At 36.3% G+C, this 13,282-nt stretch overlaps 1 protein-coding gene across 2 annotated transcripts in view; it reads right to left on the bottom strand.

Moving 5' to 3' along the window:
- The window catches only part of ZC2HC1A (zinc finger C2HC-type containing 1A), a 54,126-nt gene that overhangs the window by 6,278 nt on the left and 34,566 nt on the right, over positions 1-13,282 (bottom strand). The window contains exons 8-9 of one of the 2 annotated variants that reach the window (XM_010367765.2): positions 3,347-3,463; positions 126-233 (exon numbers count right to left, since the gene is read on the bottom strand). In XM_010367765.2, coding sequence (XP_010366067.1) covers positions 126-233; positions 3,347-3,463 — 225 coding nt within the window. The remainder of the gene's footprint in view (positions 1-125; positions 234-3,346; positions 3,464-13,282) is intronic. The other variant, XM_010367767.2, reaches the window with a different exon arrangement.

The following is a 13,282-nucleotide window of genomic DNA, read 5'->3' as shown; positions in this document are numbered from 1 at the left end:
TATTAAAAGAAAAAAAAATCAGGTTTTCTACAAATAGCTTGTTACTTACTTTTGTATATGGTCCTTGGAAAACTATCATATACTCATTTTTATTTTAGTTATTAGGATAGCAGAGCTAAACATACCTGGCTATGTAGCTCTCAGTATACGTTTTTCTTTTGTTTGTAAGCACACCTGGGGCAGGATTTCTTGCCAAACTAGGCGGTGTGGAATTTCGAGGTTTGACATTAGCTCTATGAAAAAGAGAAAAAATAATGGAAAAGTATTGAACAGTGAGCATGCATTTCTCAAATTACCTACTCACATGATTAGAAAGAATACTTAGAAGCTTCAGAGAAGTTCAAAAGATTAAAGTCCCAATAATTATTTTAAATCTGAAAGCAAATAGCAGTTAATATTAAAGATAAACCAAAGCATTTTGCACTTACTAACACTATTCTGATAGTAAATAAAATCAACTAAAATATGTATATATGCTTTACATGAAATTTATAAGGTAATCATTCTGAAAGACACATTTTTAAAAACAGTTTAAATTTATATTTCCCTCAAAACATATATTCTGATAAATGGTTATGGATAACTGTTAAATAAACACACAAGTTTCATTATTATTCTAAGCATACACGATGTAGTTAAAAAAAGAATTTTTTGCTAGTCACATTAAATAATAATACTCAATTTATGAAAGTTCTAAAAAGCAGCAACTAAAATAAATGAGTTAATATAATATTCCCTTTAAAGATTTAATTTTACCAACTGCACAGCCTGGGCTATCCGAAATCAGAGGGACTTCTGGTTGGATCATCCATGAGTCTCCATTTTGAAACTTTAAGAATCAAAGAAGGTTTAGAAAGCTAAATGATGATGATATAACACTAAAAGTAGAGGCTTGGGAATTCAAATGAATTTAGATTCAAATGCCAATGCTACTTACAGTGTCGTGACAGTAAGTCTGAGTCTCATTGTTTATAAAATGATCACTTATAGAAAGGTTATGAGATAAAAAGTACAATTCATATAAATATTTAGATAGTTGATGTTAATACTATCACTACTGTTATTGCCACTACAAGTTAACATTTGTATAATAGTGCTTACTCCATGTCAAGTACAATTCTAACTATTTTGTCCATAGAAATTTATTTATCCTAATAATCCTATGAAATAGGTAGCATTAATAACTCCATTTACAGATAAGACAAATGAGGCAAAGAACCCCTAAGTAACTTACCCAAGGTGACACTGCTAGTATGTTCCAAAGCTAGGATTTAGACGTTCATTAAAGCATAGTTCCCTTCCTCTCTATAGAGCTTTAACCAAATCGTTAAATTTCACAGGTGAGCAGTGTTGTGCTATATGAACAGTAGAATACTTTAAAAAAATACCTCCAGATTTGAGGTTCTTCAGTGGAAATTCTTCTTACTCTACTTGCATGGCAAAGTAGGAGAGAGTACCCTAAAATTGTAAATAGCTGCTTCCAAAATACATGAAGGTAATAACATCCACTATTTTTCAAACAACCACTACAAGACAAATATGAAGCCAGGTACTACACATGCCTTACTTAATGTCCCCCAAATCTCAGAAGATATTATTCCCATTTTAAAGTGGAAGCATGTTCAAAGAGATTATATAAATTGTGAGGCTACTATGTGGCTACAGCAGTACTTGAACTTCAGTGGGCTATATTACAGAACTTATATTCAATATACAATGCTGTCATTCAAAGTGGTTGCTTTGCATGGTTACTTCTTTAAATTACTTCTAAACTTCAACAAGCAAAGAATCACTTTGGTGCATGAATGGAATGCCCTGCACCTCTTCAAATGCACACTCCAAGTTCATTCATGAGGTTTACTCTACTCTTGTGTATAGCCTCTTTTGGGATGTTGTAGAACTACTAGAGTCTCTTTCTAGAAATTCAATCTCTAGGGAATCACTGTCAAAGAATGGAATTTTAATAGGAAGAACACTCTTTTTTGGGGGGGGGCTATAGAATCATCTTAAGTGAATGAAATATACAAACAATACAAACACATCCATGAATATATACACATAATGTCACCATATGGGTAACTTGAGGTTGTTCAAAATGTTTATATTTAGAGGAAAATATAAGAGATTATCATCATTAATAGCTACCAATATTAAATACCTGTCATTTATTTTTAGTAACATCTAGAATGGCCTTGATCACTTAAAACATCTTGCCCCATTCTTACACAGTCCACAAATTTTTCTTTCTGTTCAGAATCTGCAAAGCATTACTCTTAACTCTGTATCTAGAATCTACCTGTTACAACTCTCATTAATAATTAAGAAGGTTTATTTTTGGAATTCTACTTAATCCATCTTACTGCTAGTCACTGTTACTGTGAGATCTGCATCAGAGGGTTCTGACAGCAGAATCAGCAAAATGAAAAACGGCTCACGGCACAAACTCTACCTGCTAAGATTTATCACTAACTACTTAAAAACAGCAAATGGCTGCTGCTAGTATCTTAAAGACTTCTCCTATTTTTATTTACCTAGTTGAATTTATTATTACTTTTCATACATATATACTGAGCAGACTGCTGTAGTAGGTGTTGGTTGAAAAGTTAACTAAGTTACTCTGTTTAACATTTTCCACCATTAATAGGTAAATTAATTTTTAGGTCCTAAAATCATACTTAAAATGTGGGCTAGAATTGAGACCCAAATTAGTAAACCTTGAAAGCTCATGCTGTAGAGTTTCAAAGCAACTGCCATTGCCACACACTCTTTTCAGCCAGCCAAGTCAAAACTGGCTGTGTCATACTCTTTCCCGAGTTTGACTCTTTGGCAGTGTCATACTCTTTCCCGGTTGTAGGTGGAATTTACAACCATCTAACAAAAAGACTAAGGACCCTTGGATTGAAAGTTTCCTAAAATCTTTTCTTTTCCCGGGCTTTTTATAATAGTTCACAGTATGCTTATCTAAAATATAATCTAACAATATTATAAACTGTACGAGACATTATTTTTCCCAAACTCTACTTTTTAAAACTATTATTTAAAAAATCCTAATTACTACTAAAAAGACTTCATAAAAAACAATTAAATGAGACTGCAATTTAAAATCTCCAAAAATTAATATTTAATGGAATAAATGTATAATCTAAAAACAGTTTTATTTAGTACAACAGAAATGCTTACTAAAAATCAAAATGTTTTAAATCCTAGATTATTCAACACATTTTGGCTTAGAAATTATTAAACTTTTTTTTAAGTATAGGACAGTAAAACTTACATTATTCCATTACATAAAGCTTTTAAGGAAATATCTGAAAAATATTAACCAAACTGAATTACAAATACTTACTTGTAAATAGGTAAGAACTCATGTCTTTTGATGGCACTGTCTGATTTTGTATCACTGTCATACAACCTTTGCACAAGTCTTCCCGTTCGAAGTGGAGGGCCTAACTTGTCCATATTACTATTAAAATATATAAAGGTGTACCCATAAGGCGATTGCTACCGTTTCTTTATATAAAGTTTTTTTTTAAGACATTATTCTGGTTTATCAGAAATCTACTCCCCAAGTCCTTAATTTTATCTGACTGTCAAGGTAAGAACTAATGCCCAAAAGAATCCTCAGAGAGAGTTCATACAATGTTCATTATTAGGTCTGAAAATTCTGACTACACAGGCTACCCTACACATCCAAACAAATGTTAAATTATACACAGCAGGGCAATGGAATCAATGAAGAAACTTAGGAAAGACAACTATTTCAAAAAAAAAAAATCATGAGGCTATAAGTGAACTGAATGCTGTTATTCACAAACGATTTTTCTTCCTCCCTGAATTCATAGAAACTTTCTCTATTCTTCATATTATTTATTTCTGTGCTTTTTAAAATTCCAAAAATAAGGAATTGAATAAATAACATTTACCCCATCTGACTTTCTAACTCCACTAACTTCTAACAAAAAAAGTGACTTTATTTCTGAAATGCATCCAAAGTAAAACAGGACTCGGCATGGAAAAAAAAACCTTGGATGGCAATTCTAAAAATCGCATGTAATAATGGTAAGGGGCCATTCCATCTAAATATGTATACACACACACACATTTTGACCAAAATTATAAAGGATCTCCACCTAGAGGATAGCAGGACAAACTGCAGGTTTGTAGGATATTTCACTGTTTTAAATCAACCAACCAAATAACTGAATCATATAAACTATCACCAACCAACATCTAGTCATAGTAGGAAGCAGGGAAAATTGAATTACGAAATTAGGAAAGAAATGTATTTGCCTACTGAATAACACATCACTGCTTGTTAACTCTAAAAGTCCATTCTTTTTAAGAGATATTTGCTCACTCATTTCTTCACTTACTCACTGACTATAAACCCTGAGCATCTATTATGTGTCAGGCACTGTCCTACATTCTGAGGATGTGGTGGTAAATAAGATAGATCTGATGCTTTTTCTTATGGAGTTTAGTGTCTGAAAAGGATGTGTTCATTTTCCTAGATTACAGATATCTAAGAGGAGGGACACATTTTATTAATTTTTGTCTCCTTTCAGTAGCTTATACATAGCAGGCATTTTGTTGAAAAAGTTGATAATAATACTTTGCAGGTGGTGGTGTTTATGTGAGGATTTAAAGTTCTTAAAAGCAGCCTTCATGGCCGGGCGCGGTGGCTCAAGCCTGTAATCCCAGCACTTTGGGAGGCCGAGACGGGCGGATCATGAGGTCAGGAGATCGAGACCATCCTGGCTAATACGATGAAACCCCGTCTCTACTAAAAAATACAAAAAACTAGCCGGGCGACGAGGCAGGCGCCTGTAGTCCCAGCTACTCGGGAGGCTGAGACAGGAGAATGGCGTGAACCCGGGAGGCGGAGCTTGCAGTGAGCTGAGAGCCGGCCACTGCACTCCAGCCTGGGTGGCAGAGCAAGACTCCATCTCAAAAAAAAAAAAAAAAGCAGCCTTCATTAAATAGATGTATTAAGTAAAATTTCTAAAATATTTTAAATTAAAATTTGTTTTTAATTTGTTAAAGTACTAAGAAAGCCATCTACTGGAATTTTAATTAAACATTCAGATTTTATTCTAAATCCTTAATTATCAAAACATTTTTGTTCCAGTGGTTATCTAAGAAAAGGCATCTATGATTCTGGAAATAATGAGTAAAATTTTTCTTTCTCAGAAAAAAATTACTGAAAGTAAAATTTAGAAAATTTTTTATTATATTTTAAAAACATATTCGTCTTATATGATAAGAAATGGTCAAATCCTACAAGTGATACAATAAAGTTCAGTTCAAGAAAGATGTGTAAAATATAATAAAAATCTAAAGGTAATTATCTAATTGAAAGGTAATTATCTAATGGAAATATTACATACATAAAAAGATTGCCAATATTTTCACATTTTGAAAACCTAATTGAAGGACACGTTCCAATAATGATTTGAACCATACCTGTAACATTCAATTCGATTTATGTGTGTGCATATATATACACACATGTACATTCACAACTCAAATGTTACTTAGGCTGAAAGTTAATGAATGCTATTTTTAGGCTAAAATGACTTAATAACGTATTTTAAGTTGCCATTAGGCTATCAAAAACAAAATCTATAAATCTCAATAACAATCAAGATTTTACACATATAATACTTTTGCAGGCCTTCAAAATACTCACAGCTGAATGAGTATGGTGACGACATCAACCTATCCATGATTTGAAATAAACTTTAACATAGGAAAAGTCGTTTACTGTTGATACCAGGAGAGTGAATTCACTTAGGAAATAAGTAATGTTAGTGTGGCTTACTAAGTACCTTGTAGGAGTGTAGCAAGTACTGTAGATTGAGATATAACAAAAAGATGATTTCTGAAATAATATTGGGAAAGAATTTACCCGATGGTATTTTGTATCTTTGGACACCACTGTAGTTATGATGCTATAAGGTAATCTTGTCCAACCTGCAGCTCGCAGGCCACATGCCACCCAAGATGGCTTTGAATGGGGGCCTATACAAATTCATAAACTTTCTTAAAACATTATGAGATTTTTTTTTTTTTCCAGTTCATCAGCTATCATTAGTGCTCGTGTATTTTATATGTGGTCCAAGACAATTCTTCTTTCAGTGTGGCTCAGGGAAGCCAAAAGACTGAACACCCCCCTACTCTAAGGCAGTTGTGAAATGTGTCATACCTCTACTTTTGATCCTACATTCATCAATCCTACACAAATAATTAGTACCTCAATTCCATGGCAAAGTTAGCTCCCTATCCAAAATCTTCAATCATTGTTATCCACATAAGAAGCCAAGCTCTGAATTCTAGGTTATCACAAGCATTTCTAGATCAACAATAAAAAACAAGCTCATAAAATTTACGTAACATTGCACACAAATTCAATTCACACACATCAAAAGACTGGATTATGAAAACAGCATGTTTCCTATTCATATAAAAATGTACTCAAAAACTAAAGACATTTACTTCTTAACGTTTTTAATAAGGTATGAGAAACAAAATACAATTTTTTAAATTAAAAAATGCTCCATACATGCCTTTGGTTGCTCTAATTTTATGTGTATTACAGTTGATCTCCAAAGTAAACGTGTTTTTCATAGTAACTAATCTTTGATATATGATAATTTCGCTACTGAAAATTATTAACTGAGCTATCCATTTAAACTGGTAATAAGGTACAACTGTGTAAACTCTAGGAAACAATTCAAATGGGGAAATATTTATTTAAAAGATCTGTGATTCATTATACTTCTAAAATTTCCTGGAATTAAAGATAATCATCTTTTGGCTGGGTGCAGTGGCTCACACCTGTAATCCCAGCATTTTGGAAAACCGAGGTGAGTGGATCACTTGAGGTCGGGAGTTTGAGACCAGTCTAACATGGTGAAAACCCATCTGTATTAAAAATACAAAATTAGCCAGACATGGTGGCACACACCTGTCCCAGTTAATGGGGAGGCTGAGGCAGGAGACTCACTTGAACCCAGGAGGCAGGGTTACAGTGAGTCAAGATCACTCATTGCACTACATCCTGGGAAACAACAGCAAAACTCCATCTCAAAAAAAAAAAAAAAAAAAAAAAAAAAGATAATCATCTTTTAGAAGAAGGGAAAAACTTTCCACTTGGGTGTGTTTTGTTGTTTTTTAAACAAATCTGTTAAAACTGACCTAGAAATTGATTTGATTGCTTTTTTTATATTAAAGGTTTTTTATTTTTGTTTTTTTAATGGAGATGAGGTCTTGCTATGTTGCCCAGGCAAGTCTCAAACTCCTGGGCTCAAGCAACTCTCCCACCTCACTCTCCCAAAGTGTTGGGATTACAGGTGTGAGCCACTGCACCTGGCCTAATCCACAAACTGTCTAGAAGCAAACAACCAAACACATGAGAATTTTTCCGAGTGCAAAAATAAATTTCTTTATGGCATGATTATATTACAGATCACTGGTATGCCTGATTAAAGTGGACCACAATAAAGATTACATACAGCAGACTTTAAACAATTGCAATCCACTGAAATAACAGCATTTACTAATCTCAGTGAATGCTCAATTTATTGAGCGTTACACCTGACCAAATGTCTTAATTCAAACTTTATCCAATCTGAATCGTCTGTATAAATCGAAATAACAGTTGTCATACAAACTTCAAGTAATTCTTTCACTTGTACCAGATGATAATTTTATGACGTGCCTATAGATTAACAGATGAGGGAATTAATTTATCTTTTTTCACTTATTAACCAAAATTTTTTTGTTAGCCTAGGCATTCTGCTAGATTTTAGTTACAAATGGAAGCCAGGCAGACATAGTCTTTGCCATCATGGAGCTTACAATCTAGCAAGAGAAACAAATCATTACTTCACTAATTCTTTAAAAAAAAAAAAAAAAAAAAAAAAAGGAACTCTGTGACTAAATAGACAGCTATGAAGGGTTCTAATTTAATATAGTAACATTATAATGTTCCAGTTAATATAGTTATATATTGGTAGAAATGAGCTCCACCACTCTCTTTCCAGTAGCTGGAAATCTTCCTTTAATCTGTAAGGATCTTATACAGAATGGACAATCAGAATTTGAACAGATGATTGACAGTGAAATATGATGTGGGACAGCCAAAAAAAGTTATGTACTCTTCATGGCATTATAAGCAATGCACAACTGACAAAATTATTGTACTCAAAATCTCTGCTTGCTGGCAAAGGCGTATTTTCCATTACTAACCAGGTATGTTGGTCAGATTTTCTTGGATCAATTGTCCAGGTCTAAGCAGAGTCACAGATGTTGTCACAGTCAGACAACATGTCACAGCACGACAAAGAGATACATGCCCAAAGCTATTTAGTGGCAGAGTATGATGTAGAAATCTAGTCTTCTAACTGCAAGGTCAGCGCCTCTCTTCATTATACCAGCCAGCTTTACACGCCCTATCTAGGAATACCGTGTCAGTACAATTTAATATTGCCAATTGACAAAATTGCCAGTACTATAGAAATACTGAAAAAATCAGCTTTTAATCTATGATCAACTGTAAGTGAAACTATAAACAACACTATGAACAAACATTATTACCTAACATGGAGGCCAATTCTCTGTGATATGGTAAAATGACTTTGTAAAATTAAAGCACATACTGTTATGTCTATACTTCACTTAACCATCCAATGAGTCAACTCATTGGAGAAGAAAATAAATCAGATCAGTTTCTTACCATTAAAAGACAAAAATGTTTTACTTTTCAACTACTTGATCTACTGATAATCTATCTCTTTCTTATGGATAGCCTGTCTCTTCTTTTTGGAAGCACAACAGTAAGAAAAATCACTTAACTCATAAGATATTGTTGATTTATTTATTTTTCCTTTTCTATAATAATAATTATATTATATTCCTTTAGGTCTTCCATTTTCTATGTAGTCTGAGTTGAGAAGTAAAAGGTAGTTACTGTCATTTGACAGATATCTTTGTATATATTTCCCACATAAAAAACAAAATGAATGTGAGCCACATATAACTTATACTTGAAAATAACATGAAAAGGGGTGAGTAAATACAGTACCTTCATCTGTAACATCCATGTACTTGCATTGGGACTAATCAAGGAAACAACTTGACCCATGGAGAACAAAGAAAAGAGAGGCAGGATGACAGCCCACCTTGGAGTGACACAGAGCAAGGGGAACCTCCCTGGCCCAGGAAGTGGTGAGTGAATGTGTGATCCTGGGAAACCACAGTTCCGTGAAGCCACTCCATTAAGGCCTTCAGTCTGACATACAGATATGGGGAATCTTGGCAAAGCAGCTGCTCAGGCACATGTGAAGACCCAGGAACTCCAAACTTCCCAGCAAAAGTAACTGCAACTCCAGCAAAGCAGGATGTTAGACCCCCGTACATATCCTTAAGAAAAAGGCTGAATCAAGGGGACCAAGTAGGGATGATCTGCAGGTCTCACTTTCATAACACCTCATAGGATAAGACCCACTGGCTTGGATTTCCAGCCAGCCACTAGTAGCAGTTTTGAGTCTACCTGGAATGGAACTCCCAGGGGAAGGGACGGGCTGCCATCTTTCCTGTTTGGGTAACTCAGCTGTTCTGCAGGCTTTGCAGAGTACAAACCAACCAGGGGCAGAGAGGATCCCCCAGCACAGTACAACTGCTTTACCAAAATGTGGTCAGACTGCTGGTTAAACCAGTTCCCAATCCGTTCCTCCTCACTGGGCAGGACCTCACAACCGGGACCTCCAGCCATCCCTGCTGGTATTTTCCGGCCCACAGAGATTTGAAAATTGCCTGGGACAGAGCTCCCAGAGGGAGGGGTAGGCTGCCATCACTGCTGTTTGGGTGACTTAGCCATTCCAACCAGCAGGCTTTGGAGAGCCAAAGGCAACCGGGATGAAAGCGGTACCCCAGCACAGCACAGCTGCTCTAGCAAATTGTGGCCACACTGCTTCTTTAAATAGGTCCCGAATACTGCCCCTCCTCACTGGAAAGAACCTCCCAACTGGAACCTCCAGCCAGCCCTGCTGGTGTTCTCTGGCCTACAGAGATTTGCAGAGTCCCTGGGATAGAACTCCCATAGGGTGTGCAGGCCACCATCTTTGCTCTTTGGGCAACTCAGCAGTTCCAGTCTCGGGTTTGGAGAGACTATGCTGACCCATGGGTGGAAGTGGTACCCCAGCACACCACAGTGGTCCCATGAAAATGTGGTCAGACTGCTTTTTAAGCAGGCTCCCAGTCCCATTCCTCATCACCAGGTGGAGCTCCCAACTGGAGTCTCCAACCACACCCACAGGTGTTCTACGGCTGACAGAGGTTTGAGGCCTCCCTAAAACGAAGCTCCCAGGAGGAGGGGCAGGCCGCTACCTTGGCTGATTTATAGCCTTCACTGGTGATACCTCCAGCTACTGAAAAATCCAGGGTGACTAGTGACTAGAGTGGACACCTAGTATATACAAGCAGCCCTGTGGAAAAGTGGTCAGACTTGTTCAAAAAAACAAACCCATCTGAAGGTAAGCAACCTCAAAGACTCAAGTTAGGTAAGCTCACAAAGATGAGAAAGAATCAGCACAAGAATGCTGAAAACTCAAAAAGCCAGAGTGTCCTCTTTTCCTCCAAGTGACCACATCACCTCTCCAACAGGGGTTCAGAATCAGGCTGAGGCTGAGACAGCTGAAATGAAACAAGCAGAATTCAGGATATGGACAGGAACGAAGTTCACTGAGCTAAAGCAATACATTGTAATCCAATGAAAGGAAGCTAAAAATCATGATAAAACATTGCAGGGGTAGACAGATGAAACAGCCAATATAGAGAAGAACATAACAAACCTGATAGAGATGAAAAACACACTACAAGAATTTCATAATGGAATCACAAGTATTAATAGCAGAAGAGACCAAGCAAAGAAGGAATCTCAGAGCTTGAAGACTGGCTTTCTGAAATAAGACACACTGACAAGAATAGAGAAAAAAAGAATGAAAATGAAGGAACAAAAGCTCCAAGAAGTATGACATTATATAAAGAGACTAAATCTATGACTGACTGGTATATCCGAAAGAGATGAGGAGAATGGTACCAATTTGAAAAAATATTTCAGGATGTCATCCATGAAAACTTTCCTAACCTAGCTAGACAGGCCAACATTCAAACTCAGGAAATGTAGAGAACCCCAGTAAGATACTCATGAGATTATCACCCACAAGACACATAATCATCAGATTCTCCAAGACTGAAATGAAAGAAGTGTTAAAGGCAGCTAGAGAGAAAAGGCCAGGTCACCTACACAGGAAAGCACATCAGAATAACAGCAGACCTCTCAGTGGAAACCCTACAAGCCGGAAGATATTGGGAACCAATATTTAACATTCCTTTTTTTGGGGGGAGGGGATGGCGTCTCACTCTGTCGCCCAGGCTAGAGTGCAATGGCATGATCTCAGCTCACTACAACCTCTGCCCCCTGGGTTTGAGCAATTCCCTTGCCTCAGCCTCCCAAATAGCTGGGACTACAGGCATGCAGAACCACACCTGGCTAAGTTTTTTTTTTTTTTTTTTTTTTTTAAATAGAGACAGGGTTTCACCACATTGGTCTGGCTGGTCTTGAACTCCTGATCTCAGGTGATCCACTCACCTCCGTCTCCCAAAGTGCTGGGATTACAGGGATGAGCCACCACACCTGGCTAACATTCTTAAAGAAAAGAAATTCCAACCCAAAATTTCATATCAGGCCACACTAAGCTTCGTAAGTGAAGGAGAAATAAAATCTTTTTCAGACCAGCAAATGCTGTGGGAATTTGTTACCACCAGACCTGCCTTACAAGAGCTCCTGAAGGAAGCACTAAATATGGAAAGAAAAGACAATTACAAGCCACTACAAAAACACAATGAAGTACACAGACCAGTAATACTATAAAACTTAGTTACATAAACAAGTCTGCAAAATAACCAGCTAGCATCATTATGACAGGATCAAAACCCACACACATCAATACTAATCTTAAATGTAAATGGGCTAAATGACACAATTAAAAGACAGAGTGGCAAGTCTGATAAAGAACCACGACCCATTGGTATGCTGTCTTCAAGAGACCCATCTCACATGCAATGATACACACGGGATCAAAATAAAGGGATGGAGAAAAATTTACCAAATAAATGGAAAACAGAAAAAAGCAGGGGTTGTAATCCTAATTTCTGACAAAACAGACTTTACACCAACAAAAAGAAGGGTATTACATAATGGTAAAGGGTTCAATTTGACAATCAAAGTTAACTATCCTAAATACAAATGCACCCAACACAGGAGTACTCAGATTCATAAACCAAGTTCTTAGAGACCTTCAATGAGACTTAAGACTCTTACACAATGATAGTGAGAGACTTTAACACCTCACTGACAATATTAGACAGATTATCAAGACAGAAAATTAACAAATATATATTTAGGATGTGAACTCAGCACTGGATCAAATGGACCTGATAGATATTTACAGAACTCTATACCCCAAAACAACAGAATACAGTGTTCTCATCACCATCTGGTACATACTCTAAAATTGATCACATGGGCCTGGTGCGGTGGTTCACTCCAGTAATCCCAACACTTTGGGAGGCCAATATAGGCAGATGACCTGAGGTTAGGGCTTTGAGACTGGCCTGGCCAACATGGGGAAACCCCATCTCTACTAAAAATACAAAAATTAGCCAGGTGTGATGGCACATCCCTGTAATTCCAGCTGGTCAAGAGGCTGAGGCAGAAGAATCGCTTGAACCCAGGAGGCAGAGGTTGCAATGAGCCAAGACCATGCCATGGCACTATAGCCTGGGTGACATAGTGAAACTCCATCTCAAAAATAAAATAAAATAAAAGTGATAAAATAATTGGATGTAAAACATCCTCAGTAAAAGCAAAAGAACTGAAATCATAACAAATATTCTCTCAAACCACAGAACAATTAAATTAGAAATCAAGATTAAGAAATTAACTCAAAACCATACAACTACATAGAAACTGAATAACCTCCTGAATGATTTTTGGATAAATAATGAAATTAAGGCAGAAATCAGGAAGTTCTTTGAAACTATAGAGTACAAAGAAACAACATACCAGAATCTCTAGAACACAGCTAAGGTACTGTGAAGAGGGAAATTTATAGGACTAAATGTCCACATCAAAAGTTAGAAAGATCTCAAGTTAACAACCTAAGATCACAACTAAAAGTACTAGAAAACCAAGAACAAACAAATCCCAAAGCTAGCA

Source organism: Rhinopithecus roxellana, chromosome 9 (genome assembly GCF_007565055.1).
Source record: "Rhinopithecus roxellana isolate Shanxi Qingling chromosome 9, ASM756505v1, whole genome shotgun sequence".
In the NCBI taxonomy this organism is placed as follows: Eukaryota; Metazoa; Chordata; class Mammalia; order Primates; family Cercopithecidae; genus Rhinopithecus; species Rhinopithecus roxellana.
Note: the sequence above shows the minus strand (reverse complement) of the source record. Positions and strands in the feature narration are given on the sequence as shown.